Consider the following 17,808-nt stretch of genomic DNA (forward strand, 5'->3'; position numbering starts at 1 on the left):
CCTAATAATGCATAAATGTTCATATTACATTTAGAAATCATAGCTGAATAAAACTATTTGTATTTATAAAACACATTATTATAGTTAAGCTTTAGTTTTGGTATCATCTCAGTCTGCATCATGACAGTTTAATAAACTCTGTTTAGAGCGGCTGTGTACCTGCAGACATTCTGCACATTACACCTCCAGCTCAATGAGGGTCTTCTGTCCATTTAGGCAAACAAACCCAAAACGTGTGTATGTGTGGGTGTGTGTGTGCGTGTGTGTGTGATCTCTGTGCCACCAGCGTTCCTCATGCGACCATAGGACCACCCAGCCATCCACCAGCCTGTTCTCTGTTTAAAGCCACATCCTGTTCATTCAGATGCATTTCAATGGTTTAACTTACAACAAGCAAACGATTCCCACTGACAGATGAAGATGTCCCATCTGATTTGCAATTAAATGAGCGTGTAGAATCTCTGTCAGCCCTTGCTTACACACTCATACTTCCCCTCCCTCTCCCTCTGTAAATGCCACAGGTCTCCCACCCCTCAGTCCAGATTTAGACCCCAGTCTCTCCCAGGCACTCGGTCCCAGCTGTCCAGAGGACAGGAAATCCTTACCAGACTCTCCCTCTCCCTTCTCCTGGCCGTCTTCACCTTCTCTTTACACTTTTATCTTCATCACTTCATGGTCTAACATGGCCGCCAGGCATCTCTGGCCTCTCTGTGCAGCCTGCTGTGCAATCTGATGCTCCTTCACCGATCGCCTTGTCTCCACAGAGGCAGATCTCCCAGTCTTGCTGGCCATGGATTCCTTTGCAGAGGTGAGTCTCCTTGGTGATTTGTCCGGGTATGTTTGTATCTGTGTTTGGACACGGCTCTGTAACTGAGAAGCTGTAAAGGAAAACATGCCGGCTACTATTGCAGGTCCAGTCCTAAATGCTCCTTCCTCACCTTCTATCTGCATGATCAGTAAAGTTTGTCAATTCAAGATCAACATGTGAAGATAAATACACTCAGGGCAAACTGTAGGAACCAGCTGACTAGTTGATGACCAGCAGACATGAAAAGGTTTTAATGTTGGTGCATGGTCCATGGCCCTATAGCGGACAGTTACTCAGGATGTGTTGTACTGCAAAGGATATTCTTCCTTTTGGAACTTTACTCATTTTATCACATTACAACCACATGTAATGTGGGATGGTATGTAACAGGAAAAACACCGAGTAATGCATGGTTGCTAATTCAAAACTATTGGAATTCTTTAGAAATGGTTGGGGTCTTTCTGGAAGGCGACTCCCCCCTTCACTCTAAGGTCTTTTGCAGTGTTGTATAAAGTACTGAAATCTCAGAGTCAAGTAAAAGTACAAGTACCTCTCCAAAATACGACTTTGGTAAAAGTCGAAGTCACTGACTGAAATGTTACTTGAGTAAAAGTCTTAAAGTATCTGAAACGTCTTGTACTTAAGTATGGAAATTACTGTAAAAATGGATGTACTCAAGTAATGTAATGAAAAGTACAAGTAAAAAGTAAAACAAGGCAAGTGTGAATGACATTTCTTATATTTTGGTAAACTTGTCAAATAAACTTAAAATAATGTACCCAACCAAGTGCAGGCAAAATGAAACCTGCTAATAAATTGTTCCAGTTTTAAAGAGTAGCACATGTTAATGGTTTGTGGTTTTGAACTTGCATGCCTTTCCTATATTCGTTAAATTTAGTCTAAATTGCTATCGCTATGGCTTCTGTCCCCCATTGAACTAGGGTGACCAGACGTCCTCTTTTTCCCGGACATGTCCTACTTTTCAGACCTAAAAAGATGTCCGGGGGGAATTTAAAAATTGTCCGGGATTTTGGTCAACTGCCTCAAACACATTACATAGCTTACAGTGCATTATAGGGCACGGCGCTGCGTGTCACGTAATCCCTGAGCCGCGTCAGTGCGGGCAGCACTCTTCTGTGTTCGTCCCTCCCACCCGCTGTACGGATTTCTGATTTCCCCAACAATGGGAGAAGCGAAACAGGTGTATCCTACTGGAGGTGATGAACAAGCCCAGGCAAGCAGGCTACGGACTTTGTTCGGTAGCCTACTTGCTAATCAGTAGGTGGGGTCAAAACACTTTGTTTCTCTCTCTCGCTTTTTTGTAACGAGTAACTAAACCACACATTGAAAATGTATCGGAGTAAAAGTACGCAATTAAGTTCGGAAATATAGTGAAGTAAAAGTGAAAGTCATCAAAAATTTTCATACTCGAGGAAAGTATGAAGTACTCCAAAATATACTTAAGTAAAGTAGTGAAGTATTTTTACTTCGTTACTATACAACACTGGTCTTTTGCATTCCTTTTGGGGTAGGCGTTAAATTGTGAAGTCAAATTTCTTTCAAGCCATATTTAATATATATAGCATTTTTTAACAACAGAAGGTAACTGGATTGTACTATAAAATAATTTGATGTGAATGGAAAATACATAATTCTGTCTATTTAAATGGCTGTGATGAAGGCCACAAGTCGAAATACTTTGGTCTACATATAAAGTTGTTTCTTAGGACTTCAGTGTTGCTGGAATTTATACCACAGGGGATTTTTGTACCCTCTCTAAGCACCTTGGGAGTCAGTGAAGTTATCCAGAAATGTTTTAGATTTAAACAGAAGTTTTCTGCCACACAAAGAGATTTTCATGTTTGGTCAGAGCCCCTTCCACCCTGCAGGGTTTGTAGTAGCCTGACATCCCAAAGCTTTCTCTCCACAAAGACTTTCTTCTTGATGCTTTTCATTTGAGGCTTTGAATTGTGAAAAGCACAACTAGTTGGACATAGTTCTCCCACCTTAGCTGTGGATTTCCTCCGGCTGTTATGCAATGCTGTCTGACACTGGACATAAACACATGCCACACTTTTCAGATTCTTATATTATTTTATATATTTTGAAAGCCATGTGTTTTTTCCTTCTATAGCAGGATTGGGATGATTTATAAGCTTGTTGTGGTGATAAAAAGCATTTATTGGTATGCATACTTCACTATGGTGTGACTAATGATAGCAGCATCTATATGTAGTCATGTTTGTTTCTGTCACATAACAGATGTCATGTTGTTCTGATCTCTTTGCCCCATTTCTAATGAGATTCTTACTGGAACTCAAAACACAATCTATCTTCTATCAAATAAAACATGGCAGTTTATTTTTTTAACCATTCACTGAATGACTGTGATAAAAGTTGAAGAATTCAAGATTTACTTTATATTTTGGGTAATTTTACTTCCCTGGATGTTTCAGCTCATTTCCCAGGCTGTGTTACAGAGAACATTGACCTTCCAGTAATTCAGCATTTCAGTTGCTTATGAAGTAAGAATTTTGAGCTAAAAATGTCTTCTTATGTAAGAACATACTGGTTTAGAATTATGACAATCGAATGTTATACGATTCACGAGTCGTATAACAAGAAAATCAGTTAATTACAGAAACTATCACCAGTTTCAAGGAGAGTGGCAGCAAAATTATTTTTAGTGACCTATGATCTATTTTTTAAGGGTTGTGGTGAATTTTTCTTGGTGAACATAGAAACTGTGACTCCTAAGGTCAAACGAAGAGAAGCAAAACAATTACTGTATTTTCCTCCATATCAGTGTGTCTTCCTAGAAGCCTATGGAAATGCTATATGTTCCCTCTTCCAGGTCCCTTTGTTTGAGATGGATGAGTATGAGGAAGAAGATGTTCTCTCGGTGAGGAGCAGAGGTATCTGATCCTTTTCAAAGAGACAATAAAACCAGAAGGTGTTGATTTGCCTTTTAAATTTGATTGATCTCACTCAATAGAGCAACTTTTAGGACTCAAATGTGCATAAAAATATATAATTCATATATGATTGAAAATATTTGCCCTCCGGTACAAAGCAAATTGATGTATTGCAATGTTCTAAAATATCCACAAAATGAAAAGAACAAGGTTAGCTAATTGTGTCTTGCTGACAAACAGACATCACTGAGGCTAAGTGTAGCGCTCATGAGTCAGTGTGCAGTTTCTGTGTGTCCTAATCAAATGTCTGAACAGTCCATCACCCAGTCAGGGAGTGACCAGTGGACTACTCTGCCCCTCTCTTCACAAGTGTCCTGGACAGAATGATGCAGGTCTGATGATAAAATTACAAAATCAATCATTGACCTTTGGCCCAAGGCAGCCTGGACCAAAGTACATTTACAAATCACCTTGTGCTTGAACATGGTGTTTGTTCTGGACAGTCTGTGTCTTACACGGAAGTCCAACATCAAAACATTACTTAAGGTCAGATGGAAGAGGTGGTTCCTTCCAGTCACATCTCTGCTGCATTATGATTGTCTATGGGCATCATTTCTATCTACAACTGCTCCACTCTCAGCAGCACTTCTGTAGCCAAACTGTTTGTAACAAAGAGTTAATGTTGCACTGACAGAATGCCTCTGAGGCTGTTCAGGAAGTTTGAATTTCTGTAAAACATGAGCAATGGGGATCATTAAAACCACACTGCAGCTTGACATGCATCTACATTCTATAAACCCAACATAAGAATATATTACCCTCACACAAGCTCTCAGTTTTGTTACAAGCTCACTTTGTGTTTTTCGTAGGTGTCTGTACATATGCCACATACCCCATGGCGCCCCCTGCAGGAGCAGATCCTGACACCTACATTTACATGAATTTCATGAAGAGTCACAGTTGCTATGATGCCATGCCCAGAAGCTCCAAACTGGTCATCTTTGATACAACGCTGCAGGTGCAAATTTTTTAGCAGCAAAAGCTCAAATTGCTTTCATAGGTTTGGATTTTATTAATCAAGTTTTTGTCTCACTCAGGTGAAGAAGGCTTTCTTTGCTCTGGTGGCGAACGGCGTGCGGGCGGCACCGCTGTGGGACACCAAGCTGCAGTGTTTTGTAGGTGGGAACAGGAACATCTCAATATTTATTCATGATTCCTGAACTGGTTTAGTCTGAGTGGACACGTTAGGTTTTTCAGCAAACCTTTGCAGCTGTTCAGCTACGATGAAGCTATGATCCACTCCTACTCTGAACCATTATTGCTGCCTCTCTGTTTCCACTGAGATCAGAGGTTCACAGCTGCTGCTTCTCTGTCCAGTTCTGCTGAAGTATCACTGCAGCTTCAAAATGATGAAACCATCAACCAATAAATCCACGAGCTTCAAGTCCTCCAGTCTGTAGATCAGTTGACATCCACGTTATTACATCAGTTACAGAATAAAACGTCACAGATGATGTGAGTTCATTATGAAGTGCATGGCTTTGCAAGCAATATTAGTTATTGCTGCTGTCATTGTTGTTGCCTCAAAATCTTCGGCATGTTATAAACTGCATCATAATCAGCCGATCAGCAAATTTCTGTGATCAGACATCCAGTGGAGGATAATGGGACGTGTCCACTCTGTGTGAAGAAGTGGCCGGAACCATTTGCTGCTGTCTTTACCTTTTCCTACTTCCCCACTTGTTCCACAATCCTGTATCAACCTTTACCCGCCTTGAGGTGACATTTAATAAGTGGAGTGACTTTAACCCACTGCGCTATTCTGCTCTGTTGGGGCCTATCAGTTGTGATCGGCCAACTCAAATGACTCCAAAACATCAGTGATTCATCCAACAGACCCCAAAACACTTACTGAAGCATCAAGAGTCTCACTTGCCTAAGTAAAGGTCAGAGTTCATGATTCAGCAAAGAGAGGGACTGGGCCAGACCAGAGAGCCTCTAACCTTACCCACTTCAGAAAAGTCTTTGACATTTCAGTGTTTGACCCACAAACTAACCATGGAAGGGAAACATTAGCCCAATTATTGGTTGAGTATGCATGCTACTGTCTTAACCAATGACGTAACAAACCATAACAATATAAACTCTGTTACTTTTTTTTATTCCTAACTAGGGTTTTTTATATTCCTTGTGTCGCTTACAATACAGTATATTTAACTATTATCATTATTTGACTTCTGAGATGATCTTTATCACATACAGTTGGGAACAGCTGCTTTAAAAATGTGCACAAAGTAATTGTTTTTATTATCGTGCTAAAAATAGAATGGATATGCCCTGAAAAAGACTCATCATTGAAGGAAGTGGACAGTATTTTGTTCCTTGATCTCTGCTGCAGTTTTCCATGTTAATGCTGAACTTTGCCAGGGAGCTGATCCCAGAGCCTGGAGTTTGGATTTACATTATGATTTTGTTCTGGACCACCTGACCTATATTCTCTGTCAACATATGTTTCACTGTGTGATGATTCATAAGAATCAATGCTTTCAGTTTTTTCCATTGTAATTTTCTAGTGGTTTTGGTGAATATAATGCATAGCAATGCTAAGAAAGATTTTCCATAGTGATTCTCTTGTCCATGTGGTTCTACTGAATCTTGAATGATAGTTGCTGATGCAGTTCTGCCTGAGATCAGATATCACAAGGTGTTTGGCTTCCCACTGGTACTTTGCCCCTTTTTGCACTGAAATTTGTCCAGATTCCATGAACAGTGCTTTATGGAAGGCGGACAAGAACAAACACCCAAATATTAGTGGAACAAAGTTGATGATACAAAAATAAAGTCTCTTGGCTTCTTTCTGTTTGTTATGGAAAGTTGATTTAAGAATAATAGCAGTAAAAAGTTAATAATTTATGCTAATTCTTAGTTTGTATAATCATTACTGTGAAAAGAATTTAGGCTCCTTTGTCCAGTGAGCCTCCAGTGAAACAGATGAGCCTTTTAGGCTCACTGGTTTCAGATGTTTGTAAGGGAAGTAGGTCAGCAGTTAGCAGTGTTGTATTACAAACAGGAGGACATGCTCTCATCCTCATCATGGCTATTGTAATTAAAATGCCAGCAGCTTCAAAAATGCATGCTAAGCTTCCAGGCAGTAACAGGTTAAGGAGACACTTGGGTTCATACTCACCATTAACACTAACATCTTTTTTTTACACACTAACATCATTGAAAGGTCAAAAAATTAAACAGAAAAAATCTGGGTGTGAAGTCAAGAGGAAGCTTTGTAATCTAAGAGATGGAAAAAACTTTTAGTTCAGGTTGTGCTACTGCATTTAGATTATTTCACTGTTTGCTTCATATTTCTCAGGCTCAGTGGTCTTAAAGTTCCAGACACTGACGGTGGCTTCAGCTCTCAATGTTTTGATCTCACTTACAATAGTACATTTAAAGCAACTTTACTAAATTGTCCCATTGAATAGATTCATAGCAGTTAGTGGTAGGCGATGGTGATTGGATAAAAAAGGAGTGATCAGATAACTCCTCTGATCACAAATGGAGATTTCCTTCTCTCAGCTACAACAGGGCCATCCAACAGAACATCTATTGGAGTTACATATTTATCTGACCTCTGGAGTCACTTTACTAATCTCACCAACTCCAGATCCAGAATTCTAATTCTGGATCATACAATACTGCTGCATCTGTCTGTTAGCTGTTTCTTCTTCTGACAAAAGATCATTGTTTGCAGCAGTGTTTCAGTTCTACGGTTCTATGTCAATGTGTGAGCTTCAAAGACTTTGTTGTGGTTGTTATGCTCTAATGCTTTTAATACTTTTAACTGCCAAAGTAGGTTAAAAGTTCCAGCAACACAGGACTGAAAGGGAGCACCACACCTTAGTAGATTTAATGTATCTTTTCTACCCTTAACCTCTGACCTTAGAGGAAATATGGCTGATCATGGCAGTATCAGCCAGTATCAAAATAAATTCTCATGCAAAAGTTCTCAGTAACTGAATAGTTAAATACAAGCAAAGGTACCACTTATACACCCTGTGATTTTTTCCTCATCATACAAATGTCCAAACTTTTCCGACATGTAATTTATTGTTTGGTAACTATAGAAATTCTGTTTGTCTGTGCAGGTATGCTAACCATTACGGACTTTATTAACATCCTTCATCGTTACTACAAGTCTCCCTTGGTGAGCTTCAGAATTAAATTCCCATTGAGTAATCTTTAATCTGACTGAAGTTTCCCTGTGGCAGGACTAATGGATGCCTGTTCTGTCTGCAGGTTCAGATCTACGAACTGGAAGAACACAAAATAGAGACATGGAGAGGTCTGAAAAGAATACCCTGCTAGTTTATAACTTCTGCTCAATTTCTAAATCCATTCATGGATCTTCTATGAAACATTTAGATATCTCTTATTGATGGTTTTTTCTTTATATTCATACTAAAGCTGAGGAAAAACATTGCTATTAGATGCAAACTATTTATAGTAGCCTATGACCAAATGTAACTTTAAATAGACTGTAACTAATTAATTTTGTGTTTCAACAGAAATGATTACTTTCATCAAGCAAGTCAGTTGAGTGTGTCTCTTCAGTAACAGCTGCACAGTGACGTTAACAGGCAGCTGTGTAGAGAAGCTTAGCTTTACACTGCAGAGTCCCACAAAAATCTGATACTTTTAAGAACCAGCTGCACTGCATCAAGCACTGACAGGATCACAGCTGGAACTTATGAATGAGTGAATACTGAATCCTTGTCAAGTCTTTTCTCATACATGTAGAGCCCACTCACATAACCTTTTCTGGCTAGCTTTGATTCTTTGTTAACTGTCTGTTATTGGCTGGAATGAGGGTGAGGCTGTAGGTGCAGGTGTAGTACAGATAAATGATCAGAGGATTTATTGAGTTATTTTATAATAACTTTGTTAAAAAATAATTACTGATTAATGATCTATGACGATGAATTCAGGCCATTCCAGTCTATTCTGCTATCATCCGATAATCGATGCAATGTGTGCTTACATGTCAGCTTATACATTGATTGCATTGTGTTTATGAAGCTAAAGAAAATAAGTGAAATTGATTGAAAAGAACAATCTCACAAAATTCTGATGATTTTTTGTTTAAAATTTGCTTCTCTTTGTGTTTTTTTGGTACAGAAATCTATCTGCAGTATTCAGTCAACAGACTCATCAGCATCAAACCTGAGTCCAGGTAAAGGAACACTTGTTCTTTAAATTTCCTGCCTTACTTTATTTGTATTTATTTCTACATTGCACAACTATTTAAATTCTATTTTCCCAGATTTTACAAAGAACCGAATGTAAAAGAAAAACAAGTTTTAAAACTTCACTTCACTGTGATAACATTGTCTTTAATAAATGAATGTTTTACATTAAATACAGTAGTTTTATTAGTCTACAGAGATACAGCTGTATGTGTCTCGTTTAACTGAGAACAAACTGTAAACTGTATCCTCCAATTACACAAAGACTGATGTTTCTGTTACTTATGAGGATTTTCTGCTTGCATCACATTTGCGATTAGAATATTAATCATAAATATGTTTAATACAGAAATCTGGTCTTAATGAAAAGTGTGTTTAACACTTGCATAACGCCTCACTGCAATGGATATTTGAATTTATTAAAAATGACTTGCTGCAAGGCAACAATGCTACTTACTGCTCCACTGTGTAGCCCTGCTCTATACTCAAATTATTCAGTAGCCATTTTTAAATTTGTTAAAGATTTCCAAAGTGCAATGAAAGTCTTACACTGATTTTTCTGAATCTAACAACTGAGCTAGCGTTCAGCCACTACTTTATGGTAAATATTGGAAATGAACCATACAATATTATTTCTTGTTAACGCCTCAAAGGCTGAATTTTATTCTAGTGTTTTGTTTGTTTGTTAATAAAACCATCTGTAAAAAAACAAACAAAAACAACAAAAAGCTGAATGAATGGACAAATGCCTGGCTTTTTTTTCTTACACTGTATTTGACAGAATTTTGTTTTCAGGCTTTTTGAAGTTTGCTCTTAAAATCAAGAGTTAGCTAGAAAGGAGCTGACACAGACAGATCCCACACCAATGGTAGCTTTACAGTCCATGAGATGTATACAGGCAGTAACATTGTCTGGACTTAGAAACACCAAACACAGGAATGCGTTGGTCTGACTGACCCAATCAAGAATGGCAAAACATGAGGCGTTGAGAAAAGTCTAATAGAACCCAAATAGCTTGCTTTAGAGTCTTTAGATTTCACAATGTTGTAGTAAAAAAAAAAATCTAACGAGTTTATTGGTCAGAAGAGAAGGGGTCATGCCGCTAGCTTAAGCAAATAGTGAGCCTGTGAGGACATGTATTTTTCTGTTAATTTAGTTCCTGTGTAGTCTCGTCTTCCTCTTGATCGTCTGTGTTACCTGCTCCCCGTCGGGTCCTTGTCACTGCTGTCATAGTCTTTGTCATTAGTCCTGTGTCCTCTCAGCGCTACCAGAGTTCCCATCATTTTTCACCAGTGCTGCCTGGATTTCTGTTCTCTTCGTGTTTGTCATTAAAACCATCATTATTGCACATCAGCCTGGGTCTACCACGTCCATCACCTCCTCAACCAAGCCACATCATGACAGAGCCAGTATTTGCCTAAAGAAACTATTTTTGTCTCTTCAGTTTGTTTGATGCCATCTACTCACTGTTAAAGAATAAGATCCACCGGCTCCCAGTTATTGACCCAGCTTCTGGAAATGTCCTCCACATCCTGACTCACAAGCGGATCCTCAAATTCCTTCACATCTTTGTAAGAAAAGACTCATGTTTGTAATTCCAGATTGCACTCTGTGCTCTAGAAATGCCCATACTTCATCAAATTAATGAGTCTGTTCTTCTAGGGATCCATGATTCCTAAACCCAGGTTTCTTCAAAAGCAGATCAATGAGGTGCCGATTGGTACCTTTAGGGAGATTGCAACAATCCAGGAATCTGCTTCTGTCTATGAAGCTCTGGCTATTTTTGTGGAAAGAAGAGTGTCAGCCCTGCCTGTGGTTAATGAGCAAGGTATACCAAAACAATACTAAGATTTGGGCTTAACTGCACAACACAATCCTGGTGAATCCACATCAGTGCTACTTCACATTTGAGGGTTTTCCAGCATTAACCAGCAAGCCACAACCTCTCAGTTCAGTGTAAGTTATTAAACCTTTACAGGTGAACTTGTTCATGTTCTTAGGAACATTGTCCAAATGAGCTTGAGCTCATGCACTGTTGGGCGGACAATCTGCTCAAGGATTTTCTGCTAGAATTCTAAATCCATATTTTAATTAACAGTAAGTCATGTAGACTTGCTGCACAACAGCATCATGATTCCCAGATCATGATGCCTTGTTTGACTGTCTTTACAATAAGACTTAATCACGTTATCTTTCTCTGATGTTAATATTTGTTTAATGATTTCAAATATTTCAGTTAGTAAAATTTCAAATACTTTTTCATTTATGTTTTTCTACACCTGTTTCAGGTAAAGTTTTGGCACTGTACTCCAGATTTGATGTCATTGTAAGTGAATTTAAAAATTCAGTCTCTTTTTTCTTTAAGTAAACAAAGGGAAACTTAGCTTTGTGACATTTTTTTTCTCCCCTCAAGAACCTTGCTGCTCAAAAAAATTACAACAATTTAAACATGACAATGAAAGAGGCCCTCACGTCAAGATCCTGCTGGGTTGAAGGAGTCCTTAAATGTTATCCACACGAAACACTGGAGGCCATCATCGACCGCATAGCTAAAGCTGAGGTAACTCCCAACTCTGTCACATATTCTGTCACAAGATGACATAAAACTGATAAAACCATTCTTCCATCAAGTTGTAAATATGTTAAAGAAATCTGGTTTATGTGAAGCAGATGTGTCATCTGTTACATCCCCTCCCCAAGACCACTAAGGGTAAATTCTGGCACTGGGTGTAACACAAAAAAGAATTTACCATGCCAGGGAAAAAGAAAAACGGATGACCCTTAGAGAAGGATTATGGATGTAGTGGCTGCAGAGAGTTGAAGTGACGGAGGATGGTGCTAGGGTTGAGTAAAGTAGAAGCCAGATAATCTGGTGTCCTGAAAAGAGCGGTTGAAGAAAGGTGTCATGAATCCACTAGAAAGACCACAATGGAGAAAGCCAGCTTGCACACTTAATTTGTGATTGAAAAGATTATAACCAAATGGTTTCATATTTTCCTTTCAGGTTCATCGACTAGTTTTGGTCGACAGAGAAGATGTGGTGAGAGGGATTGTCTCTCTGTCTGATATTCTGCAAGCCCTGGTTCTCACTCCTGCAGGTATTGATGCTCTGTACTCCTAACAACAACCCTTCCATCATCCTCCTGTCCTTCCCTCCTTTCTCTTCCTATTTACCTTCCTGCCTTCCAATTTCAAAAGCCTCCTGCTCCTTCTGACACAACTGATCTTTGTTTGAACACAACAAGGGACTTCCATCTTCTTTATCAATCCCTGGCTTATCCTATGGAATCTCTTTTTAGCTTTCTTCTTGTTTTCCTTCCAACCAACAAAACTCTTTCCTAAATTATTTTACTCCACCTCATTGGGAGGACCTTAACTTGGAACCATGTCAACATGTATGTGCCTGCATCCTTCTCTTCCTTCATGCTAGACAGATGGAATCATCCATCTAACATCTTCCATTCTTCTATGTTTGCCAATTTTTCCACATCTACCCAAACAGCCCAGACATGTTTACTACATTTGTACAAAATGTCTCACCTAGCAGCCTCTCCAGTTTCACATGAACTGTTGACACCCTTACCTTCAAAGTCCATCTCTCCTTTTTCGAGCCAGTGTCATCACTTCCTTCTCCTAAAGTTCCAGCCAGCATTTCCCAGGTAAGATTCCCATCTAAGCTATCAGTGGCTGGTTGTCTGAGCTTGAATCTGAAGCTTAGCACTGCCTGTTGAGGTCCCCCAAATCAATAGTAACAAGAGAACTGTTTTTATGACATGTAGGTTTGCATACCTTCATCTTGTTCTAAGCAAAGAGGTTTTAATCCATTGTTGTGCCTCACCTCCACATCCTATCTGGCAAGTCTAGGGGTACTTCTTCATTTCCATGACATGACATCAGTGATGGAAATAGTAACAATGTGTCCCCAATGATGTAAGAAGCTTTACAGTTATTAATAGGAGAAACTTCAGTAATGGTCTTGTAATAATGCGGCTGGATTTTGCCATGCATGTAGCCTGTGGTCTGGTGAATGCAGTGACTGAGTTTAGATTGTGAAGAAGTAAATACTACCTTTTTAAATTAGCAGTTGACACTTTGGCAGGTGTTAAAACCAGGACGAATTTACCAAATCATTAAAAGTAACACATTGCATATCTAATTTTAACAGAAAAATAAAACAAGATTGCAAAAAAAAACTTTGTGGGAATAAAATACACAAGCAACAGTAATGACAAAACAATTTAGTCGGGTAACTTATCATTTGCAGCTAATCAAAGGCATCAGTTAGCTAATCCCAAGTCAGTATGAGTCGTGTTATAAAAGTAAAGGCTTTTTTTCAGTTTGCTGACCAGCTCCTGGTTCTCACACACAACAGCAAGAAAGAAATGGATCATTGGTCTTTGAGAAGTAGTTGTTGCTGCCCATCAATCAAATAAAGGTAAGACTTTATTTGAAGGTGTATGCATAAAACTGACATGACTTGTCAGGAATATGAAGGAGTCTTTATTAATGTTTATGACTATTGTCACAGAGTGTCATTTGGTAAATAATGACATTTTAAGTTGACACTTTTAATGGAACTTTAGTGTAACAGTGTCATGTCAGTTGTATGCAAACCCCTTCAAATAAAGTGTTACTGAAATGAATTTCCAAACTTTTCCAGTCCCTTTTCAACATAAAATTGGTATTCAGTGATAAACATCTAAGAAAATTGACAAAATTATAAGGAGTGAACAATACTGAGAGAAAGTTTGGCTAGTTTAAACCATATCAGACTCTATAAGACTCAGTCAGTCCTTTATTGTTCTGCTCTTGAGAGAACAATAAAAGAGACTGAAAACTGCTTTGTTTCCCATAATTTAGGTTTGCAAAAATTGCATAAGCATTAATGACAGGACAACTAGAAGAATGTACTTAGGACACACTGGACTAAAGTATGAATTCTGCCATAACCTAGCACTACATATCAACTCACATCAACTATGTTGCAGGGTGGTGGAGGGTTGACAGTTTAGGTCTACTTTGCCATGTGATCAAGGGGCCTTACTAAGATACCACCTGTGTTTCCATTGGCCATATAATTGTGCAAATTGGAATTCCAAAAATAAAGTATTGCAAGTAAAAAGGCTGGTGCTTCCTTTTGCACAGCTGTATGAAATCAATGTTCAATACTGAAGAAGACTCTGCTGATGTGTTAGACAATGTACATTTCATTTGTGCAATAGCTTTAATTTATTTTTCAAACTTTGAGGAGAACAAGCTCTTGACACTTCTCAATTACTAACACAAGGCTTTTGTAGATCTACAGTGGCCATTGAACACATGAATTATTTATTTAGATAGTGCCAGGATAGAACTATGTCTCAACAATACCAGCAGTGATTTTCACTGGGACTCTGTAGAGAGAGAGAGACTCCAGAAATCAGAGTGACATCCAGCGCTGACGCTAACAGAGCTTCAGAAGGGATCCAAGTTCTACTCCGATGACATCAACCAGCTGCACCGAGAACTCGGAGTACAAAGCACTAAAAGACAGTTTGCAGTTGTTAAATTACATTTAAAACCAAGAGGAAAATGTTTCTTTGGTCTTATAACTCAGAAACTGAACGCTGCATTTTTATTGTTTGTATCTGAAAACGAATCTGTACTAATCTTTGTAGACAATAAAGTCTGAATGGCTAAGGGTCTGAATCAGCTACAGTACACAATATCTCCAACTTCTGTCATGACAAACAGAAGTTTAACTTTATTGAAGTTTATAAACTTAAATAGACATTAGTCTGAATTCAGACTGAGTTAACTTTAAGATTTCTAGATTGTATGCTACTCATTAGTTTTCTCACTGCAACTACTTTCAGATATTTACAAGTGACCAACCTGTCAAGTTTGAAGAAAACAAGATGGCGGCTGACGATGTAAAACAGGACGATAACATAGTGAAGAATAGAGCTTAACAACAGCCAACGGGAGGGATGTGTAAGGGAAGACAGACAAATTGGACTTTGACACAAGGTTGAAGGTTGTCCCTTTCTCAGATAAAACCTCCTGATGGGGAACAGAAGAAAAGCAGGAAAAATGAAACTGAAGACATGAAAACACAATTAAACTGCCTTTGAATTGAGACACATTTGCAGCTAAATGGTGGGTACGACATTGTGACAGAAAACAATTATTTCTTATTCAAAAATTGAATGTTGGAATTGTGATAATGCTTACTGAAATGTACTTACAGTCTTATCACTGTATAAAATAAATGTATAACTTGTGTTTTGGTTTCTAAGTATTGCATCATTTATAATTTATATCTTTCAGTTAAACTAAAGGTTTCAGGAAGTGAAATTAAATTAAGTAAATATGGGAATAATGTAGACCAAATATAGTTTGACGGACCAATTGATGTGTGGGTTCATAGTGCATTTTCCATTGTTTATGAGTGAAAACAGAAATACTGCTGGTTTGAAAATATTTGTCACTGATTTTTCACATCATTCATCCTCACAAATTCTACAAATTAAGATATGATTCCTAAGAACCATAAAGTCAATTACTGCTTTCAACGTATTAGAAATTGTTTAGCTACCTAATTAACCACAGCAACAGTTACACTGTACATAATTTATTAAGTATTTATTTACTTAATAAATGTTATTAAGTATATGAATGAGAATAATCTTTACTGGCCAAGATTGTGCATAAAGAGGGGATTTTTTTTTAGTTATGAGTGCTTTATATAACAACTCTTTGAATAACCTTACATAATATGAGCTACAACATTTAATTTCCCTCTGGGATCAATAAAGTATTTTTGAATTTGAACTGTTTATCAGCACAGAAACAGTTGTGTATTTTTTCAATCCTTTTTTCCAAGCCATTTTTGTTGAGCAGTGAATCACCATTTTATCTTATTGACATTTTAGACCTGGAAAACCATCTCATAGTATACATTTTTTAAATATGGTGAATTACTTTAATCTAATTGTACTTTATCTTTGTAAAAAAAATTTCTCAAAATGTTTCACTTTTCAACATAGGTGGTCATAAATCTTGTGGAGGCCCAGGGATATGAACGTCCCACCCCCCAAAAAATCATTTTTCTTAAAATAATATAGTGATGTTAAATAAAAGCACAGCTGAAGCAATGTATTTCTGCTAAAACACACATTTCAGTTAGTTGTGTTCCTGACTAAGCTCTGCTACCGTAACATACAGTATAACCCCACTGGAAAAATCTGGAACATTCCAGAAGTCATATGGTCAACACGAAATTTCATCAGTTTGACCCTCTAAAAGTTTTAGAAAGACCAAAAGTAAGTTCTTTCATTTATTTTTTGGTAAATTTTATAATTCTTCAACTTTGGCTGAAAAGATAAATCTCAACATACTCTGCTGCTAAAAAATGATATTCTAGTTTTAATTTGATAATTTTAAAAAGGCAATTTTCTCAGCTGCTTTGTGTTATTAACAAGGATGCCATATAGATTTCTTATTACAAATATTCAGTATTAGACTATTTATATGATTACTAAGTAGTATTGTTGAAATTAGCTAATTTGTTTAGATTTGTGTTCAGTTTAATGATAATAGTAAATACTGACAGGGAGCCAAGCCATTACTTAGTCCTCAGAAAAGCAGCGGCTCTATCATACAAGACGTGATACCGACCCAGAGAGGAGGGAAAAATATCTAGAGATATTTTTATCTGCCTGCAATTTTAACGAGAAAATTACAGAAAAGACATACAATCATACAGGAAGAAAAAGATCAATGATTTAAGTGTAAGACAAAAATGCAGAGTAAGCAAAAAGTTGAGAGAGACAGACATATGAAAGACAGAAAAGAAACTCATTTATTCAAGCATAATAATTGTCTACATTTTTTTGTGTAGATTAGATTGATGACCTAGTTGGGTGCCTAGCTCCGTTTTTTTTTTTCTTATATTCAGTGCTTTCTCTAGCCTGTATTTCCTGACCATCTTCCCTACAACAATCTTTTGTAGGGAAGACAATTCCCCTCCCCCTTTTTTCATTTTTGGTATTCTTGTACTTAGTCCTGATGTCACAAATTAGGGTTTCATGGTGCAAAAAAGTTTTCCTCACCTTGCTGTTCACAGTACAATTCTTAAGCAACTGATGGACTTTGGACCTCTGGGTGTGTTCTTGGTTCCTCGCCAGAATCTTTTCTTGTATTTGACTGTTCTGTTGTTTTAGTTTCCTTTTTAGTACTTCTATTTCTTTGTGCACTTTGTTTCTTGTTTTAATCTTCTCTTCTCAGCCATCTGTCATGCTTCTTTCCAAAATCCTGCTTTACAACCATCCTGAAGCAGTCATAGAAATTGTATATTTTTATTAAAAGAAGTAAAACATTTATACCATTTAAATGCCTTGATTTCTGCAAAATAAATTTATGCTTTTTAATGACCTGCAGAAAACATTTTCCCTCCATGCGATCTTCTATTGCACGTTGCACATCACTTACGCAAACAAACAATTTTCTGCAAATTTTTAACAAAATAATTTTTAAGACATTTGACCTGGAAAATTTTCACCCGATTCATTCAGCAAACAGAATAAGTTGTGAACAATGACATTGATTTTCTGCATTCCAGCAAACAATTGCATCTTAATAGCTGAGAGCCCAGACCTTACGAAGAAGAGCGTAGAACGAAGGGCTGAGGTTTCCCAAGCTATGAATTTAAAGACAGGGGGAAAAAAACACATTTTAGAAAACAATTTTGTGTGCTTACAAAGGTACGCACACAAACCAAAGTCTGGTCAGTTTGCAGACTTTGTATGTGGTCCTCTTGTATAAAGTGAACATCACTCTTGTAAATCCAATAGGCAACATTATG

The 17,808-nt window shown here is 37.6% G+C and overlaps 1 protein-coding gene across 7 annotated transcripts; it reads left to right on the forward strand.

The window, feature by feature from the left end:
- Positions 1 to 536: 536 nt before the first annotated feature.
- prkag3b (protein kinase, AMP-activated, gamma 3b non-catalytic subunit) lies at positions 537 to 15,227 on the forward strand. Of its 7 annotated transcripts, none has more exons than XM_032568840.1 (15): positions 537 to 808; positions 3,663 to 3,723; positions 4,593 to 4,741; positions 4,821 to 4,902; positions 7,866 to 7,924; positions 8,017 to 8,062; positions 8,896 to 8,950; positions 10,408 to 10,534; positions 10,626 to 10,791; positions 11,252 to 11,289; positions 11,377 to 11,523; positions 11,968 to 12,061; positions 12,508 to 12,622; positions 12,828 to 12,893; positions 14,819 to 14,923. In XM_032568840.1, the coding sequence occupies exons 1-14, from the start codon at positions 791 to 793 to the stop codon at positions 12,847 to 12,849; spliced, it is 1,179 nt and encodes a 392-aa protein (XP_032424731.1). In that variant the 5' UTR covers positions 537 to 790; the 3' UTR covers positions 12,850 to 12,893; positions 14,819 to 14,923. The 7 variants fall into 7 exon arrangements, with proteins under 7 accessions (XP_032424731.1, XP_032424732.1, XP_032424728.1 ...); XM_032568841.1 differs by having other exon boundaries at positions 12,579 to 12,622; XM_032568837.1 differs by lacking the exon at positions 12,828 to 12,893 and having other exon boundaries at positions 538 to 808; positions 14,819 to 15,227.
- Positions 15,228 to 17,808: the final 2,581 nt, after the last annotated feature.

Source organism: Xiphophorus hellerii, chromosome 7 (assembly GCF_003331165.1).
Source record: "Xiphophorus hellerii strain 12219 chromosome 7, Xiphophorus_hellerii-4.1, whole genome shotgun sequence".
Taxonomy (NCBI): Eukaryota; Metazoa; Chordata; class Actinopteri; order Cyprinodontiformes; family Poeciliidae; genus Xiphophorus; species Xiphophorus hellerii.

Bases quoted from the DNA above. Each gene is read 5' to 3' on its own strand.
- prkag3b (XM_032568837.1), top strand. The intron at 3,724-4,592 runs GTATCTGATCCT...TGTTTTTCGTAG, and splicing joins TCTCTCGGTGAGGAGCAGAG to GTGTCTGTACATATGCCACA. The intron at 11,290-11,376 runs GTAAGTGAATTT...TCTCCCCTCAAG, and splicing joins ACTCCAGATTTGATGTCATT to AACCTTGCTGCTCAAAAAAA.